Source organism: Acomys minous (assembly GCF_964271855.1).
Source record: "Acomys minous genome assembly, chromosome: 9".
In the NCBI taxonomy this organism is placed as follows: Eukaryota; Metazoa; Chordata; class Mammalia; order Rodentia; family Muridae; genus Acomys; species Acomys minous.
In genome coordinates, this window is record NC_140490.1 from 94,155,121 (window position 1) to 94,177,636 (window position 22,516).

The 22,516-nt window shown below is 41.1% G+C and overlaps 1 protein-coding gene across 5 annotated transcripts in view; it reads right to left on the reverse strand.

Annotated features, from left to right (window-relative positions):
- TMPO (thymopoietin) overlaps positions 1-22,516 on the reverse strand; it is a 28,251-nt gene continuing 5,735 nt past the window's right edge. The window contains exons 2-9 of one of the 5 annotated variants that reach the window (XM_084796142.1): positions 20,020-20,146; positions 17,759-17,917; positions 12,307-12,404; positions 6,395-6,514; positions 6,200-6,295; positions 5,662-5,772; positions 5,023-5,111; positions 1-2,227 (exon numbers count right to left, since the gene is read on the reverse strand). In XM_084796142.1, coding sequence (XP_084652268.1) covers positions 1,945-2,227; positions 5,023-5,111; positions 5,662-5,772; positions 6,200-6,295; positions 6,395-6,514; positions 12,307-12,404; positions 17,759-17,917; positions 20,020-20,146 — 1,083 coding nt within the window. In that variant the 3' untranslated portion in view covers positions 1-1,944. Of the gene's footprint in view, positions 2,228-5,022; positions 5,112-5,661; positions 5,773-6,199; positions 6,296-6,394; positions 6,515-12,306; positions 12,405-13,920; positions 16,900-17,758; positions 17,918-20,019; positions 20,147-22,516 lie in introns of those variants that run through there. The other 4 variants (XM_084796143.1, XM_084796144.1, XM_084796145.1 and 1 more) reach the window with 4 other exon arrangements.

Below are 22,516 nucleotides of genomic sequence, written 5' to 3' on the forward strand. Positions count from 1 at the left end.
TAGGGGTTAATTACTTTATTATTGAATTATATGGTTAAAATCTACATCTATGAATTAATAAATGCTTTGCATTTGCATCAAGGACACATTTACTCTAATGGAATAAACAGACACAGACAAAAAGACCAAGTTCACGTTTTTTTAAGAATGGCATGTTTTACCTGGCCCTACTTTTGCTATTACTGGACCACACTTTTCCTACTGCAGACTGACATTATATGTATGTGAAGTCTGATTTACCTCCCCACATTTTTGAACACTAAATGGGGCTTCTCGAAATTCTTAATTATAAACAAAAGACTGACATTGACATGAGAAGCAGTTTCTGAAAACAAAGGAAGAAAGATGGATATTATTACCTTATAGTGGAAAAGTTGAGTAAAACATGCCCCCAGCTGTGGCTCATCTCAAAAGAGACACATTTACTCAGAGAGGCAAGCACTTCAGATCTAAGTCAGTTCCGCTCATGCCCTGAAAGGACCAGACCTGTCCGTTCTGGTTTCAATGGCAAGTTTGCTTAAAATGTCTACGGAATATCTAAAAGCTAAATACAATAGTTAATTCAAAGTGTGCTGGTCTAAATATTCATCTTCAGCTTCCTCCTTCGTAAAAATTAAAATTATCTTTACATTTTGGATGTTATTAAAAATAATTTACATTTTTAGTGTGCTTTACGGTCAGTGACTGTAAAATTGCAACTTAAATGATTTAAATTTTTTATGCTTTACTTGATTTGTATTAAAATTTAAATTTACTGCAGTTTATCTAAGCCATACATGAGGTAAATTTCAGCTAAAAAGTAAGACAACCATAAGTATATTGTTAAATCATTTCAAGAGTATACAAAATCATAATGCCCACCTTATTTGAAATCACAAATTAAGCATTGGCTACTGCAAATATGATTTAAAAGCAAGTCTGTCTTACTTTTAAACCAAATTACATCAGGAAGTATATGGTTAAGACAAACAAAAACTCAACACCCTTCCTTAACAAAAAACAAAACAAAAAAAAATCTCTGGTCAAAAAAAATCCATGAAAGTATTTTGGGGGGATAATAGAAGACAATAAACAATGAATCCAAATAAAACAGAAGACCAGTGTTTGGCTTCTAATTTCTAAACAAACACCCCCAACACACTTATTTACCTAAAGAATACTCTGATAATAAGCTGGATTGACAGGATAAATGCTTTGCTGTAAATAAAAAAGTACAAAATTCCAATGACAGTCTTACAGCTAGCTAACAGCTCTTTCAAACAAGTGCAGCTAGCTAACAGTTCCCTAATGCGGGCATCCACGTTGCTCTAAAGATCCCTGTGGAAAATCAAGTGTACTGAAATGGATTCAATGAAGTAGGACTTTCATGATATGGAAAATATTCTAGCAAGTAGCTAGGGCTGCGACAGCAGTGAGTGCCACCATTAGCAGAGGTCACAGAAGAGCTTACTCACTGCTGTACCTTCCATGAACAACTGCCCACTGCATGGCAGGATGCACAGCTGCATGGCTCTCTCCTACTGAACTTCATTCACAGTGGCAACATCTTTACTCAGCAGAGAATAACTCATCAATCTTTTCTGTAAGAATTCCAAGTATTTAATGTGTAGCTTCACATTACATCACCATGTTTTGCCTTGTTTTTCAAATACACAAAACAACGCATTTTCCCCCAAAAGTGAAATAAGATGTCCACATTAAAAAAATAAAGCCTACAAAAAAGTTCCAGAGCTAAAAAAAATTTTCATATGGCACAATGTGATCTCCAAAGTCCAGAATATTGAAATGAGGTCCATGTGTGCATATCCCGTTTGCTTCTCAATGCAGCACTGACTTTACTGAGGTGAAATCACAATTAGTTCTTCAGTCAACAAGTGGACACAAATGTTTTTCTACAGTTATTAAAAAATGGGAGATCAAGTTGAATGTGCCGAAGTGATTTCTTCAGTCGGATGTCTTAGCATCTTGAAGAAAACGAGAGAAGGGATTTCCTTGGTTGGTTTCCATGGCTTGATAGACCAAAAACAGAAAAACTGCTACAAGAACAAACAGCAACATTTTTAACCACATGGGAATGAGGCGTCCCTTCTTTGTCTTTTCCGACTTGACGTCTGCCAAGGGCATGTACTTCGGGGTGTATTTAGACGAGAAGGACTCTTCCACCCTGAAGTCGCTGAGCTCCAGCGGCCGGCCTGCAGCCCCTTTGATTGGTCTGCGGCAACTAGCACTGTTCAAAGTGAGACAAGAGAATTCTGGGTCAACAACGTTAGTGCACCGTCTAAGCACTCTGTGTAAAGCAGCTGCAGGCAACTGGCACATAAGAGCAGGGCTACTCATTGTGGTTTTCCTGTATTGTCTTCTTTTCCCTGGTGGTACCGGGGGTGAGAAGGCCAGGGCCTTGAGTCCTAAGTGGGCACTTTTTTTTTGGTTATTTACTTATTTACGTATACATTGTTCTGTCTTCACATCAGAAGAGAGCACCAGATTTCATTATAGACAGGTATGGGAATTAACTCAGGACCTTTGGAAAAGCTGCCAGCACTCTTAACCTCTGAGCCATCGCTCCAGCTCATAGGTGGGGCATTCTTATTCCAGAGCTACAGCCCCAGCTACATTTTTGTTTATTTGTTTTGTTTTTCGAGACAGGGTTTCTCTGGGTAGCCCTGGCTGTCCAAGACTTGCTTTGTACACCAGGCTGTCCTCGCACTCAGAGATCCACCTGCCTCTGCCTCCCGAGTGCTGGGTTTAAAGGTGTGTGCCACCATGCCCAGCCCAGCTACATTTTTAAAACGTTTATTTACTTTTACTTTATGTACATTGGTGTTTTGTCTGCATATATGCCTATGTGAGAGTGTCAGATCTTGGAGTTATAGACAGTTGTGAGCTGCTATGTGGGTGCTGGGATTTGAACCCCATTCCTCCTGAATAGCAACCAGTGCCCTTAACCACTGACCCATCTTGTCAATCTCTGCAACCCTGCTATGTTTTTATCTTAAAAATTAGTTTCAGGCTGGAAAAATGGTCAGCTGTTTAAAGACTAGGCTCACAAGCAAAAAGCTAAGAGTTCAGAGAATCCACAGCTATCTCTCTAGCTACCTAGGTGGTGCACACCTTTGACCCCAACACCTGGGAGGTAGAGGTGGACAGATTTCTCAGTATGAGGATAGCCTGGTCTACTGAGCAAGTTCCAGAACAGTTAGGGCTGTTACCGAGAACTCTTGTTTCGAAAAACCCTCCCAAAAGAGTATTTAAGCCATAGGTAAACACCCTCTAAGCCTATCTTTTTTTTTTTTTTTTTTTTAAAGACAGGGTCTCTCTGTGTAGTCTTGGCTGTCCTGGACTCGCTTTGTAGACCAGGCTGGCCTCGAACTCACAGAGATCCACCTGCCTCTGCCTCGAGCGCTGGGATTAAAGGCATGCGCCACCATGCCCGGCCTCTAAGTCTGTCTTAAAGGCTTTTCAAAGGTTATTTAGGAGGGGGGAAAAACAAAAACAAGGTAGTTTGGCTGTAAATCTTTCAGCTATGAAAAACTGAACCTGAATATGGTACTGTGTACCTGTGACTCCAGCACTTGAGAAGTGTGTCAGGAGCTTAAGATTTGCCTTGTTTACAAAGTAAACCCAAGATGAGACTGAAACAAAACAAACCAAAAACACCCAACAACTAACAAAAACAAAAACAAACAAACAAAAAAACAAACAAACCCCAAAAACCAAAAACCAAAAAACCCAGAACGAGTGGAGATGAGATGGCTTGGTAGGTCAAGACACTTGCCACCAAGCCTAATGACCCAAGAACCCACAGAAAACCAATCCAGACCTTCAGGGAACATAACTTGTACATGCTCACATAAAAACAGCCTTTTCATTAGATCTATCTAGATTTCGAATGGGTGTTTGTGTGCACAAAAATAACACCTGGCTTGCAGTGTATGCCTGTAACCTCAGCACTTAGATGAAAGGGATCAGGGGTTTAAGGTTATCCCAGTGACAGCAGAGTTCAAGGACCATACAAAACTAGGACAACAGCTTGCTTAACCAAGTCCTTGCTGTTTAACGTAAGGACCCCAAGCTCAATCCCCAGTGCATATGAGCACGTGTGTACATTCTTGACTAGTCAAATGGCTGCCTGCCCACCAGGCCTCAGAGCCCAGGGAAGTAGGAGAACCAGCTCCAAGAGTTGCCCTCTGGCCCACACGTTATCTACTAATAAGATGGACAAGACAGCAGTGTGTGCTTCTTGGGAGGAGGAGACAGGACGGTTGCTGGCCAGTCAATCTAGCTGAATTGGTAAATTTCACGGTTAGCGAGTGACCTGTCTCAAAATATAGGGAGAAGGGGCTGAGGAATCAGCTCAGTGGGTTAACTGTTCTGGCCACATCAACAGGGTTCAATGAAAGGTACTGCCTCAGGCTGGAGGGAAGGATCAGCACTTAAGAGCACAGCACTGTCTGCTCTTCTAGAGGTCCTGAGTTAAAATTCCCACAACTGCATTCTGGCTCACAGCCATCAATAAAGTGATCTGATGCCCTCTTCTGGCATGCAAATGTACATGCAGACAGAGCACTCATACATAAAATTAATAAATAAATCCTTAAAAAAAAAAAAAAGCATTGCCTCAAAATAGTAACTGGGGAGTAACAGAGGAATTCATTTACCGTACATCTAATGTCTACCTCTGGCTTCCATAAGTAAATATGAATACATAAAATAAATAAAATTAAAAATAAGCAAAGGGGTGTGAGTGTTCACGTCTGACTTAGTGGTAGAGAGCTTGCCAAACAAGTAGGAGGGACCTGGATCTGATCCCAAGTACTTAACACCAAAGCTTGTCTCCAAAAAGAATTACACATAATTGAATATATTTTGAATGATTCAATTTCCACAGCTGTGAAGTGCTGCAGTGGAGAGGAAGTGTTGAGTAAGAACCGCTAGATCCTGAGAACAAAGCTACAACAATGTTGAGACCAAGAACTCAAAGCTCCCAAAAATAGTTACACTCGACTCAATGCATCCAAGTACCTAATTCCTGTTGGGGTAGCTGCCTCGTAGGGGAACATTTCTTTCAGAATATCACGTTCCACTCTTCTTTCCTCCATTTTTTCTCCTACCTAGTAGGAAACAAAGAAACAATCACAAGTTACAATTTAGTACAACTATGCAATAATTAAAACGCTTAATTTCTAGGGGAATAAAATACCCTCTCATCTGGCCTAGTTTTGGTATTCACAAGACTCCAAGACTCTTCAAATCTCATAACTGAGCAGTATCTTACTGTCGTTATTAGAGCACTAATTGCACACACTCAAGGGGGGACACTTCAACCCAACAAGGCCTGTCAATCTCCTCTCTGAACTGCCTTGTTCTAGAGTAAAGGTGCACTGTTTCTTCCTGCTGGGAATTCCATGGTACGTATAAAAGATTCTGTTCAGTGTATTACAAGCAGCACACAGACTCCTCAGAAATGAGGGACTGAAGAGCCGCATAGCAGCAAGAGCTTCTCATAAGCTCCACTCACACAACTTGTCTTTAAACCATATACATAACACACAAAAATACATAAACCTCCCAGTAAAGTTCTGTCCCCTCCCACTGAAAAATAAAAAAATAGCTCTGAAAGAAGAAAGATAGACAGCACTGGGCTAAATTGTATCCATTTACTTCAGCTCTCGTCAATGTTTTCTTTGGTGTTCTTCTGGTTATGTCTGAGAATTCAGTGATTGGCAGAATAGAAGATGCATGCTTGAAATTTCCAGTCAACCTATTGACAACCTGCCAAGATTCAAATTATTCAGACTCAGAATTATCCAAATATAGCAAAGACACTTAAAATGAAAAAAAAAAAAAAAAAAAAAAAGAGAGAGAGAGAGAATCCACTTCTATAAATACTTGATTTTCCCCTAATAAAAATTTAGGTAACGGGATCTAGAAACACATTCAGTGCTTCACATGTGAAACCTTAGAATTCTTCAAATATTTAGTAAAATCTATCTTCATAGTATTTAGGATTCTTGTGCAATGATTTAAATTTATTTGTAAAATGGCTATATTCAAATATTCTAAAATCCAGAAACTTGGAGAAAATTAGTTTAAAATATAATATAAAATTTTAATTTGTCAAAATTCACCACCTCCCCAATTCCAACTAAGGGGTAATTACAAAGAATAGCATTTAAGATAGTTTATGAAGCATATTTACTAAGGATTCGTTGCTTGAAGCCTTTATAGTTTCAGCTATGGGAGTACTCTCTGAAATTACTGCACCATCTATACGAAAATGCTGTGAAGTTTCCACCTGTTAGTTTGAAAACAGAACAAAAACAATAAATGTAAAATAATCACTAAAACCCTACCAATCTGAAAGCCCAAGTCTAAGCAATAAGCCTTGCATCACCCTTTTTCTTGGAGTTCTTCTCGACCCTCTCGAAGACTCCCTAGTTAATGCCTGCAGAGGTCCGCCTTTTGAAGATCCACTTGTCCATTCAGTCTCAGTAACTCCAGCTTGAGAATAGCTCTAGTCAAGCATCGACACATTAAAAAGTCATATTCTAACACAAACCCCTCAGTAATGACCATGTTAGCACACCGAGAAACCAACAACTCTCTAAATGCCAGCAATAAAATGCTGTGCCCTCAAAATATTTCTAAAGATAACTCATTTTGCTGCCTTGTAGTCATCTGGAAGCAAAGGATAAAAAAAAAAAGCAGCTAGAGTCTACTGAGAATATTTATAGCTCATACTGGCTCCTCCTGTGACTTGCTGTTTGTAAGTAACCTAGCACTGTAGTGGTATCTCTTTGCTCAAACAAAAAGCGGACTGGTGATAATGAAAGAGACAGAGAGGAAATAGAGAGAGAGCGAGAAATAGAGAGAGAGAGAGAGAGAGAGAGAGAGAGAGAGGAAACACGCTGATGATGGGAGCAGATTAGTGGTAGAGGCTTTGTTTAACAGGTGTGAGGTCCTGGATTCCGTCCCTACCACAAGAAAAACAAAACAAACGAACACCACACATCTATGGCTAGTCACAAACCAGTCTTCTTTCTGTGACATCAGGATTATTTCTAAGTGCCAGGAAACAATGAGGCTGGAAGACCCCTGACAAACTGAACTGTAATTGTAACCATCCCTCCCCACAGAGAGTAGACAGCTGTTGCTACCCAGCTGCAGTTCAATTTCTCTCTGGGAGGGAGAAAAAAAAGCCCACAACTAGACCTCCGCCTTTAAAAAGAACTTTAGTGGCTAAGCACAGTGGCACAATACTTGTTATCTTAGCTTTAGGGAGACAAGAGAACTGCCACAAGTTCTAGGACAGCCTGCAGTACATAATGAGACTGACTTGGGGGAACAAAAAAAAACAAAAACACATAGTTTAGGGTTGAGGGCCTGGCTTGCTTGGCATGCGCAATGCCATGTTCCGTCACTAGCACCACTTACGAAACCCTTGGCAAGCCTCCACACTAGCTCATCTCCACCCACCAGTGCTTCTCAGCAGCATGGCGCATGGAAGCCGCCACTTTTGTTGTCAATGACAGCGCCAATGACAGCTTTGTCATTCCAAGTGCCTAATAAGTCTGAAGAGCTATTTTTTAAAAAACTCTGATCCTCTGATAAACATGCTGATTTGCCAGCACCACAGCCCAAACCCTGCAATGGCACAAACACTTTCATGTTTACCTTTATTTCATGTGATATTTTATAAGAGTCTTCTTTTTTGGGGGGGGGGTTGTTTTTGTTGCCGTTTTATTTTTCAAGACCCAGCTTCTCGGTGTAGCCTCGGCTATCTGCAACTCGCTCTGTGGACCAGCCTGGCCTCAATCTCACAGGTATTGGCCTGACTTTGCCTCCCTGAAGCACATGCTGGGATTAAAGGCATGTGCAACCTCCACCCGGCAAGTTTATTTTTAAAAAAATACTACTGAGCCATTTCCCCAGCACCAGCATCTTAAGGGTTTTTTGACTCGCAATCTGAAACTCAGGGTTCTTTATCCTCCTATTAGTTAGGAAATCTCTGCCAAATGTAAAACTAATGCCAGAGGCATATTGTGTAAATAAAACACTGTATGCACAGAATAAACTCCTACCAACAGCCAAGCTCTTGAGTATGTCAACAGAGGACACAGAATCCATCTGTGCGCGCTCTCTTATTTATTTATTTAGGTTTTTTTGAGACAGGGCTTCTCTGTGCAGCCGTGGCTGTCCTGGACTCGTTTGTAGACCAGGCTGGTCTTGAACTCACACTGATCAGCCTGTCTCTAGCTCCCGAGTGCTAGGATTAAAGGCGTGCACCACCATGCCTGGCCCATCTGTGCTCTCAATCCTGGTGACACATACCTGTGACCCCTGCCCTGGCTTCCAGTTCACAATCCTGTGCCTGCCTACCAGTGGTGCGGCTTGAAATGCATACCGCCACTCACAGCAACTGACTGTGAGACTATAAATAAAGAATAATAAAATTATCACTCAATGGCAGAAATTCCAAAGGACTATCTCATTGTCATATGTGTAATGTGAGTGCTCTGTGCTCTGAGGTCAAGAGTCACAGCCCCACCCATCATTAGCAAGGTGTTCCCTAGAAAGTCCTAGTGTGGCCTCACCGAATTCTGATAAGTTACTTGGTGAAGAATAAGTCAAAAGACGTTAAGTAGCTCAGACATGTGAGAACACAAGAGCTGGGCTGTTAAAGGCTACTAATTCCAACAAAAATCTAAGTTCTGAACAAACCCCCCCCTCCAAAAAAATCTGCACTAAACTACATTACAGTAAGATACAAACAGGTCTGGCATGGTGGCACAGTCATAAAGCACAGGGTGCTGTGGCAGTAGGACGAGGAACGGGAGGCCAGCCCAGCCTGGCTTACACAGCAAGGTGCAGGTGCTTTCTCAAAGCAGGCACATAAGAGCTCCTGGACCTGAACCTCAGGGCTGAGGGAGGCAGGGAGAGGGAGTGCATAAGCACGGGGTGAGAGTAAGGATAAGAAGCTGTATTAGTCGCCTTAACTTGTGTTCTCCAGCAGAGCACAGAACTCTCAGTGTCGCTGTGATGCAAAACCACTTAGCAATGCATGGCAAAAACCACAGAGCAATTTCACTTTGTCATCAGCAAACTGACAAAGACGGAATGCTACCTGCAGAAGGCTGGCTGTCTTGGCCAAAACCGTTCGTAAGTGAAAACAACTCACACGTTCATCAAAAGGAAAGTAGCTGAATTAATCAGAGCAAATCTACAGATCTCAATATGTAAGATGCAGCTGTACAAGGAACGGGGACGAGGAATATATTTTCATTTGTGAGTGAACGCTAGGACAGATGAAAGGAAGGAATGTCTGATGTAAAGGAGAAGGCAAATAAAACAATCTATGTAGAGAACCTCCAAAAAGAAAAGTAAGAGTTGGTGGGGGTTGGGGGGGGGGAGAGGAGAAAGAACCAATCATATAGGAAAACAAAACAGCAGTAATAAAACTATGGCTTACAAAGGGCAAGTATTTTCAGCACGGCATCTTACTTTATATCCTGGTGTTACAAATGAAAAACTACACTACACTAGACTGTATTCAGCAGCCTTAGTGTTATTTTGAAATATGTAAAACTTAAGAAAAGTATAATTAGAAGAACCAAGATGTTTAGCATGAAGCAAAAGTTTCTAACTTATGTTTGCAAACTTGAATGTCATCACTGTGTGTTCACAGATCACCGCCCCCCTAAAGTCAGCAAAGGAGAGGCAAGGGAGGGAGACTAGACACCACCTGTGAGGACGGGAATGGGGCCCAGCGGTGAAGTGGCTGTGCTATCATGAGTACAAAAGTCATAGCATGGCGTGGACAGTGGCAGTACACACCTTTAATCCCAGCACTCAGGAGGCAGAGGTAGGCACGGTTCTGGGAGTTTTGTCTATGGAATAAATTCAAAATAGCCAATGCTATATAGAGAAATCCTACCTTGAAAAAAAAAACACACTGACAACAAACAAAAACCCATAAGAAAATGTATTATATCCAATGTGGTTCTATACACCTTTAATCCTGGAATTTAGATCTGTGAGTTTGAGGCCAGCTTGGTCTACAGAGCAAGTTCCAGGACAGCCAGGGCTACACAGAGAAATCCCCTCAAAAACACTTGGTTCTCTTAGCCGGGCGTGGTGGCGCACGCCTTTAATCCCAGCACTTGGGAGGCAGAGGCGGGCGGATCCCAGTGAGTTCGAGGCCAGCCTGGTCTACAAAGCGAGTCCAGGACAGTCAAGGCTACACAGAGAGACCCTGTCTTGAAAAACCAAAAACCAAAAAACAAACAAACAAACAAACAAAAAACACTTGGTTCTCTTGTATGAACGTACTTCAAGGTAACTAGGAACTTAGCAAGGAAAGTTTGTTTTGTTTTTTAAAATAAAAGAATTAGTTACAGATATCATATAACAGGACAATGAGAAAAGTCATCATTTTATCACTTCAAATAAAATCATGGCGTTAGGCAAGTATCCACAGTTGTTAAAACCTTTAAATAAAAAGCCAGACAAGGGCTGGAGAGATGGCTTAGAGGTTAAGAGAACTGACTGTTCTTCCAGAGCTCCTGAGTCCAATTCCCAGCAACCACATGGTGGCTCACCTATAATGTGAACAGATGCCCTCTTCTGGCCTGCAGGTGTACACGCAGATGGAACAGTCATACCAAAAAAAAAAAAAAAAAAAAAAGAGCCCAACACTTTTTATCAGATGGGTCAACCTTTCAACACCCAAACTATTGTTAATTTAAATATTTTTAAAAGAAAATTCATGTGTTTCCTGAAATGATCAATAGGAAAGCTATTCTTGTCAAAGAAACCGAATGTAGATTCAGACCAACCCTTTAGGTCCATGGTGCCCCATACAGCAGTCACCAGCTACTGCTTAAATAGAGTAGCCGCAGCCCAACTATAATAGCGCTGACATCAAACACAGGTCTAGCCCCCAGCATGCCAGATTATACTACCTCCAGAATGTAGGTAATATTGACATTGTCAAGTATGGCCACCCAATGGAGGAAGGAAAGAACAGCTATAACGGGAATTAATGTAGACTAATTGTTCAGATTTCTTAACCTAGTTACCCAGGAATGGCAGCACACTCCTAAAACCCTAGCATCTGAGAGACACAGGCAGGAAGGAGCACATAGACCCCACCTCTCCACTCCAACCACACGAAAGAAATGAAGCAGAAAGCTTTACAAGGTGAACGGCTGCCTGGCCTACACAGCAAGCTCCAGGCTGCCTGGGGCTTCAGTGTTAAAAGTTTCAAAAACCACCACAGAAACCAGAGGCACAGACCACCTGAAAGACAGATGAGTGACAGAGCAATACATTTTCTAGCTAACGAGTAAAGATGAGGAAATGAACAGTAGGTACCAAGCCTAAATTAGAGCCAGTAATTTTCCTCTGTAAAGCAATATATTCATTAATACTTTGTGCTTACTTTCTTCCCAGTTTTCTATAATTTTCCTTTTGGAAACTGTATCATGCCAGTCCCCCCCTCCACCAAAAGTAAATGTTCATCTTAAATAAAGTGATTTTATCTTCTTAAACAATTCTCTCAAAAGGGTCGAACACTAGCCTTGGGGCACACTGTGGGAAGGTTGCCTCCGTATTATTCAAATGCTGATTTCTGTACCAGCAGAGAAGCACCACCTGCCTTAGGATTTTCTAAACAAACAACTCCCTCCCCTTCTGATTGGTTTAAAAGAGCTGCCGGCCAATAGCTGAGGCAGGAGAGGACAGGTGGGACTTCTGACCAAAGATAGGAACTGGGGGAAGAATTGAGAGGTAAAAGATTCACCAGCCAGACGTGGAGAAAGTTGGATGTACCAGGTAGGAGTGAGAGGTAACATGCCACGTGGCAAACGTGGACTAGAATAAAAAGGTTAGTTAAGTCATACAAGCTGGTTGGGAAATAACCTATCCTAAAGCCAGAGCTATAATAAATATATATGTCTCTGTGTCATTAGTCTATCTGCTGGCGGCACAAAGAAAGTCCCTGTTCTACACTGGCCTAGAAAAACTGGGATGCCCAGCATCAAAACCGCTGCACCAAAGTTAGAAACAGGCAGCGTGACCATCACTAGACCGCTCAGCACTGGATATACAGCGTAGGCTATGCTAATGACAGATCTCACTGAGTGTGCACTATCGCATACCACTCTTAACAGTGAGTTGAGGTTTATGGAGTGAGCGTGAGCTGGCTCTGTGTGCCACCTGTTTATCAAAGGTCAAAACGGCAAGACAGCCCAGTACTGGTCAGACGACTCACACCTGTATGTGGGATGATCATAAGACTGGAAATACCTGGTTGTGCTCGCTTCTTCTCTGCTTGAGCGTTACTGGAGTCTTTGCTCTGCCCTTCAGCGGCTCTCTCTTCTCAAGCTTGAGCTCTACTTTAGAGTCTGGAAACAACAGTGAGGAAACCATTACTTGTTGAAACACTTAAGTTATGTTTTACCAGCGTTAGTTTGGCAGCCCGGTTTTAGGCACATTAGTAAGCATGACAATCTGTTTATTGTAATATGCCTTGGCGGCAGACTGTTTAGTAAAACTTATCTTAAGCAAACCCTCTTTCACAGAAAACACTTTTATAATCTTAGCCCATTTTGATCCCTTCCCACCGTTTAATTTGATTACTTCTTCCTACTTACTCTCTTTTCTATTTTTTTTCCACCCCTAGAATAGCCTTAAAAATAAAAGGGGATTCGAACTGCTCCTCTGGAGACTTTTAATAAGACCAAGTGCAAATGTAGAAGCTACTGTGGTTTTGTCTGTATGTTACTGATATACAGCACAGGTTAACTAGTAAATTAAAATTTCACATGTGAAAGGGGAGAAATTTAAAAACAAAAAAAGATTGTGTGGCTCCAATCATTTACTACTAAACGGTAACTGCCAATGTTGTTAATGTAACATTTTAATATTAACAAAGTCTCTCCTTGATTAGGGGATGTAGCTCAGTAGTAGAACATATGCCCAGGGTGCTGGGTTCAGTCCCTAGTACCAAAGCAATATACAAAATTATAAAGTGTCTTATCTCACTAACCCAATAACATATACATAAAGAGCAGAGTATTCTTATTCCTTTAGTCTTGATTTACCATAATTCAAAGACCTATACAGAATCTTTAAAATACATTTAAAAATTTAACTTCCCAGCAGCTATGGCGGTGCATATCTGTAATTTCAGCACCTGGGGCTGCAGAGGTAGGAGGATCTTGAGCCCAAGGCTTGCCTGTGCTATGTAGTGATTGTCCCAGAACAAAACAAAAACTTAACTTTCCTACTTTTGTGGCCATTTGTCATAGCGAGGGCAGGTCTACTAATGCTAAAACTTAAATTCCAAAAACTTGCTTTCTTACCAAAGAAACAAGAATAGAGTCAATTCTTAAAGCTTAACTTTATACAAGTTTAATGTAGCCATTAAATTCTGTGCCTTGCTGACCTTCCAGATTTAACCTATTAGTCAAAATATACCTGCCACTCCCTCCACCCCCCCCCCCCAAGATAGTGATTTTCAACCAAAGTAGTTCAAACAGGTCAAGTAAGACCAAGCAACCAGCTCAATCCCCAACACTGTCACTAGATCTATTAATATTACTTGGCATTATAAAATCTACTTTATTTCTTTCTTAACTCATAATTAAAGCAACTTTCAACAGCACCAAACAAAAACTGATCAGACAAATAGGCTATGTGGTTACAAATTAATTCCTTGTTTAGGTTTTAACAGCCAATTACATACATGGTCCTCAAATAGTGAAAAGGACACATGACCACTAGAGTATTTTCAATCATACTGCTAGAATGTTTCAATGATGAAATGGAAAAGGCATGTTCATCCACAAATACTCCAGTTGTTGAAATTCCAAGAATAAAGCACACATAAAACACGTTTCTGGAGACCACACAAAACTGTTCAAATTTAACAACTTTATTGAATTTGTAGAAGCATTCTACAGGAATACATTGCTTTAATGAAGTCACAGCACTTAACAGGTACATGTATACATGTACATTTCAGAAGACAAATAACAAAGCTGCAGCGATGGAACATGTAGTCTAAAAACATGATAGCAGCGGACATGTACACGCAAGGGATCGTATTTAGTTATGCCTCTATAATCAAGCTACCTTACCTTACAACCATACAAATGAAAATAGGTAATACATTGCTTCATACAGACATTGGAGTATAGTAATAATTTGTTTGCCCTTAGCATCTGGGTCTGACATTTAACTATGTAGGACATGCACCATACCTTTAAATACACATAAAAAGTAAAAAAGCCCCATCTTTCTAGTGTCTTATTCAGCTAACCAAATAGTCATGTTGAGTGACATGGACTCTACCAGAACATCTACACAGATCACCAGCCGTGCTCCTCAACTGTGGTCCACAGACTCTAAGACCCAGGAACTGTTGGCTACTTCCTCTATCAGAACGTACAACTGTACATTGCCTTTTCTATTTGTTTGCTATAAAATGTGCATGTGTGTGTGTATACAGCATATAATATATCTCTTATCATTCGCTTTAAAAAATCTTTCGACTTAAATTCTTTCATTAAGTATCTTATAGGAGCTGGTGAACTGAACTCAGGGCCACATGCATGCAGAGCACACACTTAACACTAAGGGCGGCCCCTTTCCCTTTGGTTCTTGCACACACTTGTCTGTGAATCAGTTTGTGTATTGGCACTTCAAGACTTACACCAATCTAGAATTATTATGAAGTTTGTTGCAAACAAAATATGAACAAAAACATGGACAAACTTTAGTATGTGTGGACACTTAGCCAAGAGTGACAAAAGGAACTAAGTTACAAAGGTCACCTATAGATTTCTTACAACAAAATGCCTTCTGGCAATAGATTCATGTAAATGGAAGTACGCAGCAGAAGAGAGGGATCTCACAAGGCAGTGCACCTATGTCACTGCTGGGAGACAGCATTCCTACACATTAGACTTTGCAAAATAAATTGCTTTGAGCAAGGGAAAGAAAAAAAAAATCAGTGTTTCAAGTGCCTCTGACCTAGGCCTAAGAAGTAGGCATACGAAGTACTAAAGGAAGTGAGGGTTCTACTGACATTTTAGTTGTTGGAATTCTTTTTAAATCTAAGAGTTATAAAAGTGTTATATAAAACAGGATGCTGTAAACTTATGAGACAAATGTGATCTACTAAATTGTACTAGGCTTCTATATATGTGCAATTATACTGTAACTTGCTGAGTAGAAGCTTATCACCTCGAAATTGGCTCTATTAGGTGACTAATAAGGCCTCAAAAGAAATCCTGGCATAAAAAGTTGCTAGAATTCCTGGAAAGGTTTATACATTCTCCAAATCAAAGATAAGGTTCTGTCTTTGTTCTTAATCTTATTGCTGCTTACTTCCACGCTTTTTAATAACTTTGTGTACGTCCCCTCCAAATAATGTTCCACCTTTAAAGGGGGCAACGGTCAGTTTATTCTTAGAAGCTGGGTTAATCTTACAGTCCTTCAACCACAGGTAACGCCGACCCATAGTAGAAGCCCCCATGGTATGGGCAGACATCCTCACTCCATCAAAGGCAGCACCACAGAGATACGAGGCTGCATCATAGGTTCTGTTCAGAATCTCGAGTGCTTGGTGCGCACGACTCGGGTCTGAATTAATAATCTGTGCAGCTTGGCTTATATCGGCTTGCAGAGACTTAGCTACGAAGGCCGTGTGGGCTGCAATCTGCAATGCTGATGCTGCAGCTTCGTAAGATCTACAGAGGGCTAAGTCCAAATGCTTATCACAAGGCTCAGTGGACGACGCCTGAACGGCTGCTCGTGGGGTGGCTTCAGAAACAAGCCCCAGGATTTCATCATCTACTTTTGGAACTGATAATATCCGTGTAGCCTCGCTGGAAGAAACTGGATATCTGCATGCCAACGACGGCAGCTGCCTATCAATTTGCTGCCACTCCTCTTCGATTACTTTTAAAATAGATTCGTGGAGAGGAAAAGATGGTTCTGAGGCATCTAGTTTATCATGCTGTGGTTGCTTAGACACTTCTATTCCTAAAGTAGTCAGAGACCGAGAGACAATGCTTTTGGCAAAAGAAGACATAGGTTCAGATCCAGGTATAGTCTGAAATGCCACACACGAGCCTGCGTCCCTTTCCTTTACTGGCTTCTCACTGAGTCTAGCAACTTTCTGGGGAGGGGACAGGGATTCAGATTCTTGATGGCCTGACTGGCTAAGTCTCTTACATATGTTCTCTATATCCAGTGTGGGCACAGAACTAGAAGTCCCAGGCAGACTGCCGACCCCACCCTGAACTAACAGAGAGTTGACATAATCTCTGATTGCCTGAGCGAGTGGTGGAGAAATGACTTGTGATCTCTCTGACTCTTGCAGTACCTCTCTTTCACTAGAGAGAATCGAGTGGTCTGAGACATCTGCTCCCTCAGTACAAGAGGGCTGAGCTCTGCTTTTCCCTCCACGGTAAATATTTTCTACTATATCCTTACAGTAAGTAGTAGTGGTTTCTCTTATCAGTGAAGGAGAAGCCGCAGCAGAGGACAACCTGGCAGCGAGCTCACGTTGAGAAGATGACGAGGAACTTTTCTCTACATATCTATCATAGCTAGACTCGGAGGGAACACACACATTCTGCCCAGGGGCTAACATCTGTTTCTGTCCCTTCCCAGGCAAGGGTGTGTCAGTAAGAGGCTCCCTAGCTGGGGCTCCCTTAGAGGTGTATGCTTTCTTAGCTGCCTGCAGTTCAGTCCTTCCCAAAGGAGGACGGGTGGAAATTTCAGGAAAGGAAATACCCTGAAAAAATCCACCAGAGGGAGTAGATGCAAGTTCAGAAAAAGGAACAAAATCCCTAGTGGACTTCGCTTTCTTGTGTTCTTTCTTCTTTCCTGTAGAGGCAAAAGAGGCAGGAAGTTTAAGCATGACTGGTTTGGGCTGGTCTTACTCTTTGCCTCCTTGCTAAAATAGTGCTGTTGAAGAAAAGGGCCCTATACTTCCCATTCTCAGCAAGCAATTTGGTACACAGTGCCTCAGAAAGCAAAGCCAAATTATATATTTACAAAATTAACTAAGTATAAGTTAAAACCTTTTAAGGATCAAATCCTCCATTTATTCTATTTTTAGAAAGGAATATACTTCCTGTTCTCTCAAAAATTATTTAAAATCACGGGTCAAAATTGCCATGAAATCAATCTAGGTAAGCAAAATCTTTTAAATAACTTATATATCTATCAATAGAGAAGAGAAAATGTCATATTTAAATGTTAACGTTGTATAGTAATTATACAGAATAAACACATAAACATGTTATAAGGTCCAAAAAATATAACATGAAACACAAGAGCACATAAAGGACTCAGCCTACCACTTATAGTTATAGAAAACAAAGCAGCATATATAAAACTAATCATTAAATATAAAAATGACTGGCCGAGAGATCGTGGCACATGCCTTTAACCCCAGCACTCGAGAGACAGAGGCAGGTGGATCGCTGTGAGTATGAGGCCAGCCTGGTCTACAAAGCGAGTCCAGGACAGCCAGGGCTATGCTGTCTCAAAAATAAATCTTAAAAAAAAAAAAAAGGAAAGATAAATATCAAAATGATTCCTTCTGTAGATGTGATAATGGAGGGGGGGCAGGGAGAAAAGAACTCTGTCTTTACAAAAATTTTGTTTGAAGCAAAAATTAAATGGCTATTTAGATAGAAAATTAAAATTTAGATGTTATTAATGTTGTTTTAAATTTTACCTTCGTCGTTGTCACTGTATCTGTCAGAGTCGTTACTTCCATTCTGTCTTGTATTTTCTGCTGAAGAAGAAACTGTTGGAAGAGGAGTAGAAGATCTCGATTCTGTTCCCTGTTCCCTCAGTTTCAACAGCTTTTTCTCATACAGCTTCCTGGTTGTTCCTGTGTTAAGGCAAAGGTTCCATTAGTATTGGCATGAAACCATCTTTTTAAAAGAACACACACACACAATGTGCACGTGTGTGATGTGTGTGTACTTGAGTGCAGATGCCTGGAGACCAGAGGACCTGGATCCCCCGGAGCCACAGTGACAAGCCATTGTCAGCCACCCAGTGTGAGTTCTGGGAACAAACTCAGGACTTGGCAAGAGCAGTAGAGGTTCTTTAAGCTGGGACCATCTTTCAGATCCTACAGAAAACCAGTTTTTAAGCAACATGCTTTCCGTTTCTAAAGTAAGTGATTAAAAATAATAGTCTACTCTTTTCCAAAATAGCTCTTTCTCTGGGATGTCAATACAAGATCATTTCTTAAAAAAGAATGTATTATTTATGTGAGTGGGTGTTTTGCTGGCATGTATATCTGTGCACCATGTGTCTGGTAGCCCGTAAGAGGGTGTTATATGTATGCCCTGTTAGAGATAGTTGTTAGCCATGTGGGTGCTGGGACTCAAATAGGTCTGCTGGAAGAGCAGTGCTCTTAAAAGCTAAGCCATCTCCAGCTCCCCAAAGAGCTTTCTCAACAGCAGCAGCAAGATTATACAGGCTGGAAAGATAGCTCAGTGGTTAAGAGCACTGGCTGCTCTTCTGAAGGCCCAAGTTCAATTCCCAGCACCCGAATGGCAGCTCAGGACTGCCTGTAACTCCAGTTCTAGAGGATCTGACACTCTTACACACACACACACACACACACACACACACACACACAGAGAATACCAACGTACATGAAATAAGAAACAGAAACCATTGAAAAGAAGAAAAAAAATTATACTTCAAAACAACAAAAGATCAATATGCCACCACTGAGATGTAACAAGAATAAAAAAAAAAAAAAAAAAAAGACCAATATGCCTATAAACACTCACTGAACCACAGGTGTCAAGTTCTATAAATCATTTGATTATCTTTAATTCTGTACTTAACATTAGATATGCATCTTTCCTTAACTTCTGGAAGAGGATATGACAACTGGTGTGTCTTTCATTAACAATTGCTATCCAGGAATGACGTTAATGGTCATAAGTCAAACATGTAACATGTAACAGCACATTTCCATGTAATATACATCTTCAGTGTCTCTTAGAATTTTACAAAAGATATCAACTGTCTATCGATAATTATAAGCACAGGCTTGTCTAAGAGCAGCCTATGAAACGCAGTTTTTGTTTGTTTGTTTGGTTGGTTGGTTTTTCCGAGACAGGGTCTCTCTGTGTAGCCTTGTCTGTCCTGGACTCACTTTGTAGACCAGGCTGGCCTCAAACTCCCAGAGATCCGCCTGCCTCTGCCTCCTGAGTGCTGGGATTAAAGGCGTGCGCCACCACGCCCAGCTATGAAACGTACTTTTAATTCTGCACTTGGGTGGCAAAGCCAAGCAGGCTACACAGTGAGATCCAGACTCAAACAAAAGACACATTTTTACACAACCCTGAAGTTGTGTGGACTTTCCTATCTTAAGGTTCTTGCCCAAACCCTGCTAAGAAAAGCATAACCAACCTGGCAAAAACCATGGCTACCTACAAAAGCAAACGATGAATCTAGTGTTAAGCTATGCATACCTTCTGTTTGTCTCTTCTCTAGGGTAGAGACAGACTTAGAAACGGGCTTTTCAGGCCATCAGGAAATGGACCTGTTAGGGACTGAGTCTACTTATTACTCTCAGCACTGACTAGGAGGACAGCATCAACAGGCAACTTCACAGATCCCTCTCGAAACTCTCATTTTAGCTTCCTGACTTAGAGTTAAAGAAACTAAAGTATTGATTGGTTCTATAAATAATGACAAATAGTCCCTGAAGACCCCAATTCTAACCATTAATAAAAGTAAAAAATGGTCTGGGGACTTGCTTCTTGTTAAGAATATTTGAGTCACACATGCCTTTAATCCCAGCACTCGGGAGGCAGAGGCAGGTGGATCGACCTGAGTTCGAGGCCAGCCTGGTCTACAAAGGGAGTCCAGGACAGCCAAGGCTACACAGAGAAACCCTGTCTCAAAAAACAAACAAACAAACAAACAAACAAACAAAGAATATTTGAGTCTTGATTAACTTACCCACAATGGGACCAGGATTCACCCCATATTTCACAAGCTGATCCAGAAGGTCTTCATTAGAGAGCTCTGTCACATCTAGATCATCTTTATCTTCTAGTCTGGGTTTATCAGTTTTCTTTGTGGCTTTCTGTAAACAAAGTACGGGTTATCGCCTCTATATGAAAAATATTCATTTACATGACATTTTCTATGCAATCAACAAGGTGATTTACTGTTACATTAGCCAAGCAATATGATTAAACTAAACCAGTATTTGAAGGCTTTTAAGAACTCAATTGTCATTAGACTGTACAAGCCTAACACACAGTAACTTAACTATTAGAGACACTGCTGTTGGAGGCTGAGGGTATGGCTCAGTGGTAGGGAGCTTAGACTACATGTGTAAGGCCCTGCCTAGCTGAAGAGATAGCTGAGAAGAAACCCTGTCTTGAAAAACAAAAAAACTAGCCAGGTGTGGTGGCACACGCCTTTTGTCCCAGCACTCGGGAGGCAGAGGCAGGCGGATCACTGTGAGTTCGAGGCCAGCCTGGTCTACAAAGCAAATCTAGGCGGCCAAGGCTACACAAAAGAAACCCTGTCTCCAAAAAAAAAAAAAAAGAAAGAAAGAAAGAAAGAAAGAAAGAAAGAAAGAAAGAAAGAAATAGCATAAGCTTCTAGAAGCAGGAAACCAATTCACATTTCCATAAGGAAAAAACTTCAAGTGAACAAGAAAAAATATTTATTCATTTTTGTTTTCTCAAGACACGGTTCTCTCTGTGTAGCTTTGGCTATCCTAGATTTGCTTTGTAGACTAAGCTGGTCTCTAACTCACAGAGATCCGCCTGCCTCTGCCTCCCTGAGTGCTGAGATTACAGGCATAGGCTACGGTGCCTGGCCAAAAAAAAAAAAATTTGAAGTAGGCAAAATATGTGCATAAGTGAACCAGAGTAGGGTCCATCAACAGGCTATTTGATTTAAAATTTAATCTGTAGTGAGAAAAATTTCAGGCAAGTAATTGGGGGACTGGAGAGATGGCTCAGCAGTTAAGCGCACTGGCTGCTCTTCCAGAGATCCTGAGTTCAATTCCCAGCAACCACACAGTGGCTTATAACCACCTAGAACGAGATCTGGTGTGCAGGCATCCATGCAGGCAGGGTACTGTCTAAGAGAGGAAGGAAGGAAGGAAGGAAGGAAGGAAGGAAGGAAGGAAGAAAGAAAGAAAGACAGTTTCAATCAAGCGGAAATTAACTGTATGGAATTATCTTTATGGTAGCTTTAAGTATATAAGCTAACCTCTTTCTCTTTAAAAACATTTTTATATTATGAGTGCTTGCCCCCTTGTACCGTGCATGCAGTGCCTGTGGAGGCCACAGAGGGTATCAGATCCTTGGAACAGGAGTTACAGATTATGAGCAACCACATCAGTGCTAAGAAGCAAATCTGGGTTCTCTGGAAGAGCAGCCAGAGCTATCAGTGCTGTAACCCAGCATTGAACTGAACTCTCAGCAACTCTCCCCTGGGACTAAAGACATGAGACACTATATTCAGCTCCTATTACAAAACATGGCACTGAATATACATTATGTATTCAGTTGCATTTTAAGCACATTATCTCCACTAACTTAAAGAACTCTAAAAAATTGGGACTGGAGAGACAGCTCAGAGGTTAAGAACATTGGCTGCTCTTCCAGGGGGTAAGTTCAAGTCCCAGCAACCACACAGTTACTTACAACCCTCTATGAGATCTGGTGCCCTCTTCTGCCATGTAGGCGTACATGCAGGCTGAAGACCATGTATAATTATAAAAATAAATAAATCTTTTTAAAAAAAGATAAAAATTAAGTCAGGCATAGTGGCACAAGCCTTCAAATCCAGCAGACGTAGGGGAATCTCTTGAGTTGGAGGCCAGACTGATCTACAGGCGTTTCAGGGCAGCCAGGGCTACACAGAGAAACCTGTCTTGAAAAACAAAACCTAGGATCTATGAATTCAAGGTTAGCTTGGTCTAGAAAGTTAATTCCAGGGCAACACAACCCTGTCTTGAACCATCCCAAAAGAATCCTAAAAATCCTATGTGATAGACACATTAATATCTCCATATTACAAAGTGAGGAAACCGAGGCCCAAAGCTAACCTATTAAAACTTCAGTGTGTTCTCTAGTAACATTTACACAGACCTTAATTATATAATTCTCTCACATACACCCTTTCCTGGAAACTATTAGTACAGTAAACATATACTGCATCACACTAAGATTAAAGAAAAGGGGGGAAATTCAGAAATTCAGCTACTAAACACAAGACATATCACTTATGAAACATAATTATTCAATTTCCAACCTAATTAAATGATTATTAGATTTCTACATTTTGTTTTGTTTTGTAGACAGGGTTTCTCAGTGTATCTCTGGCTGTCCTCGAACTCACAGTGATCGGCCTGCCTCTCTGCCTCTATGCCACCATGCCCAGCCATAGATTTCTACATTTTATATGAGAAGGCCAGGTGGTGGCAGTACAG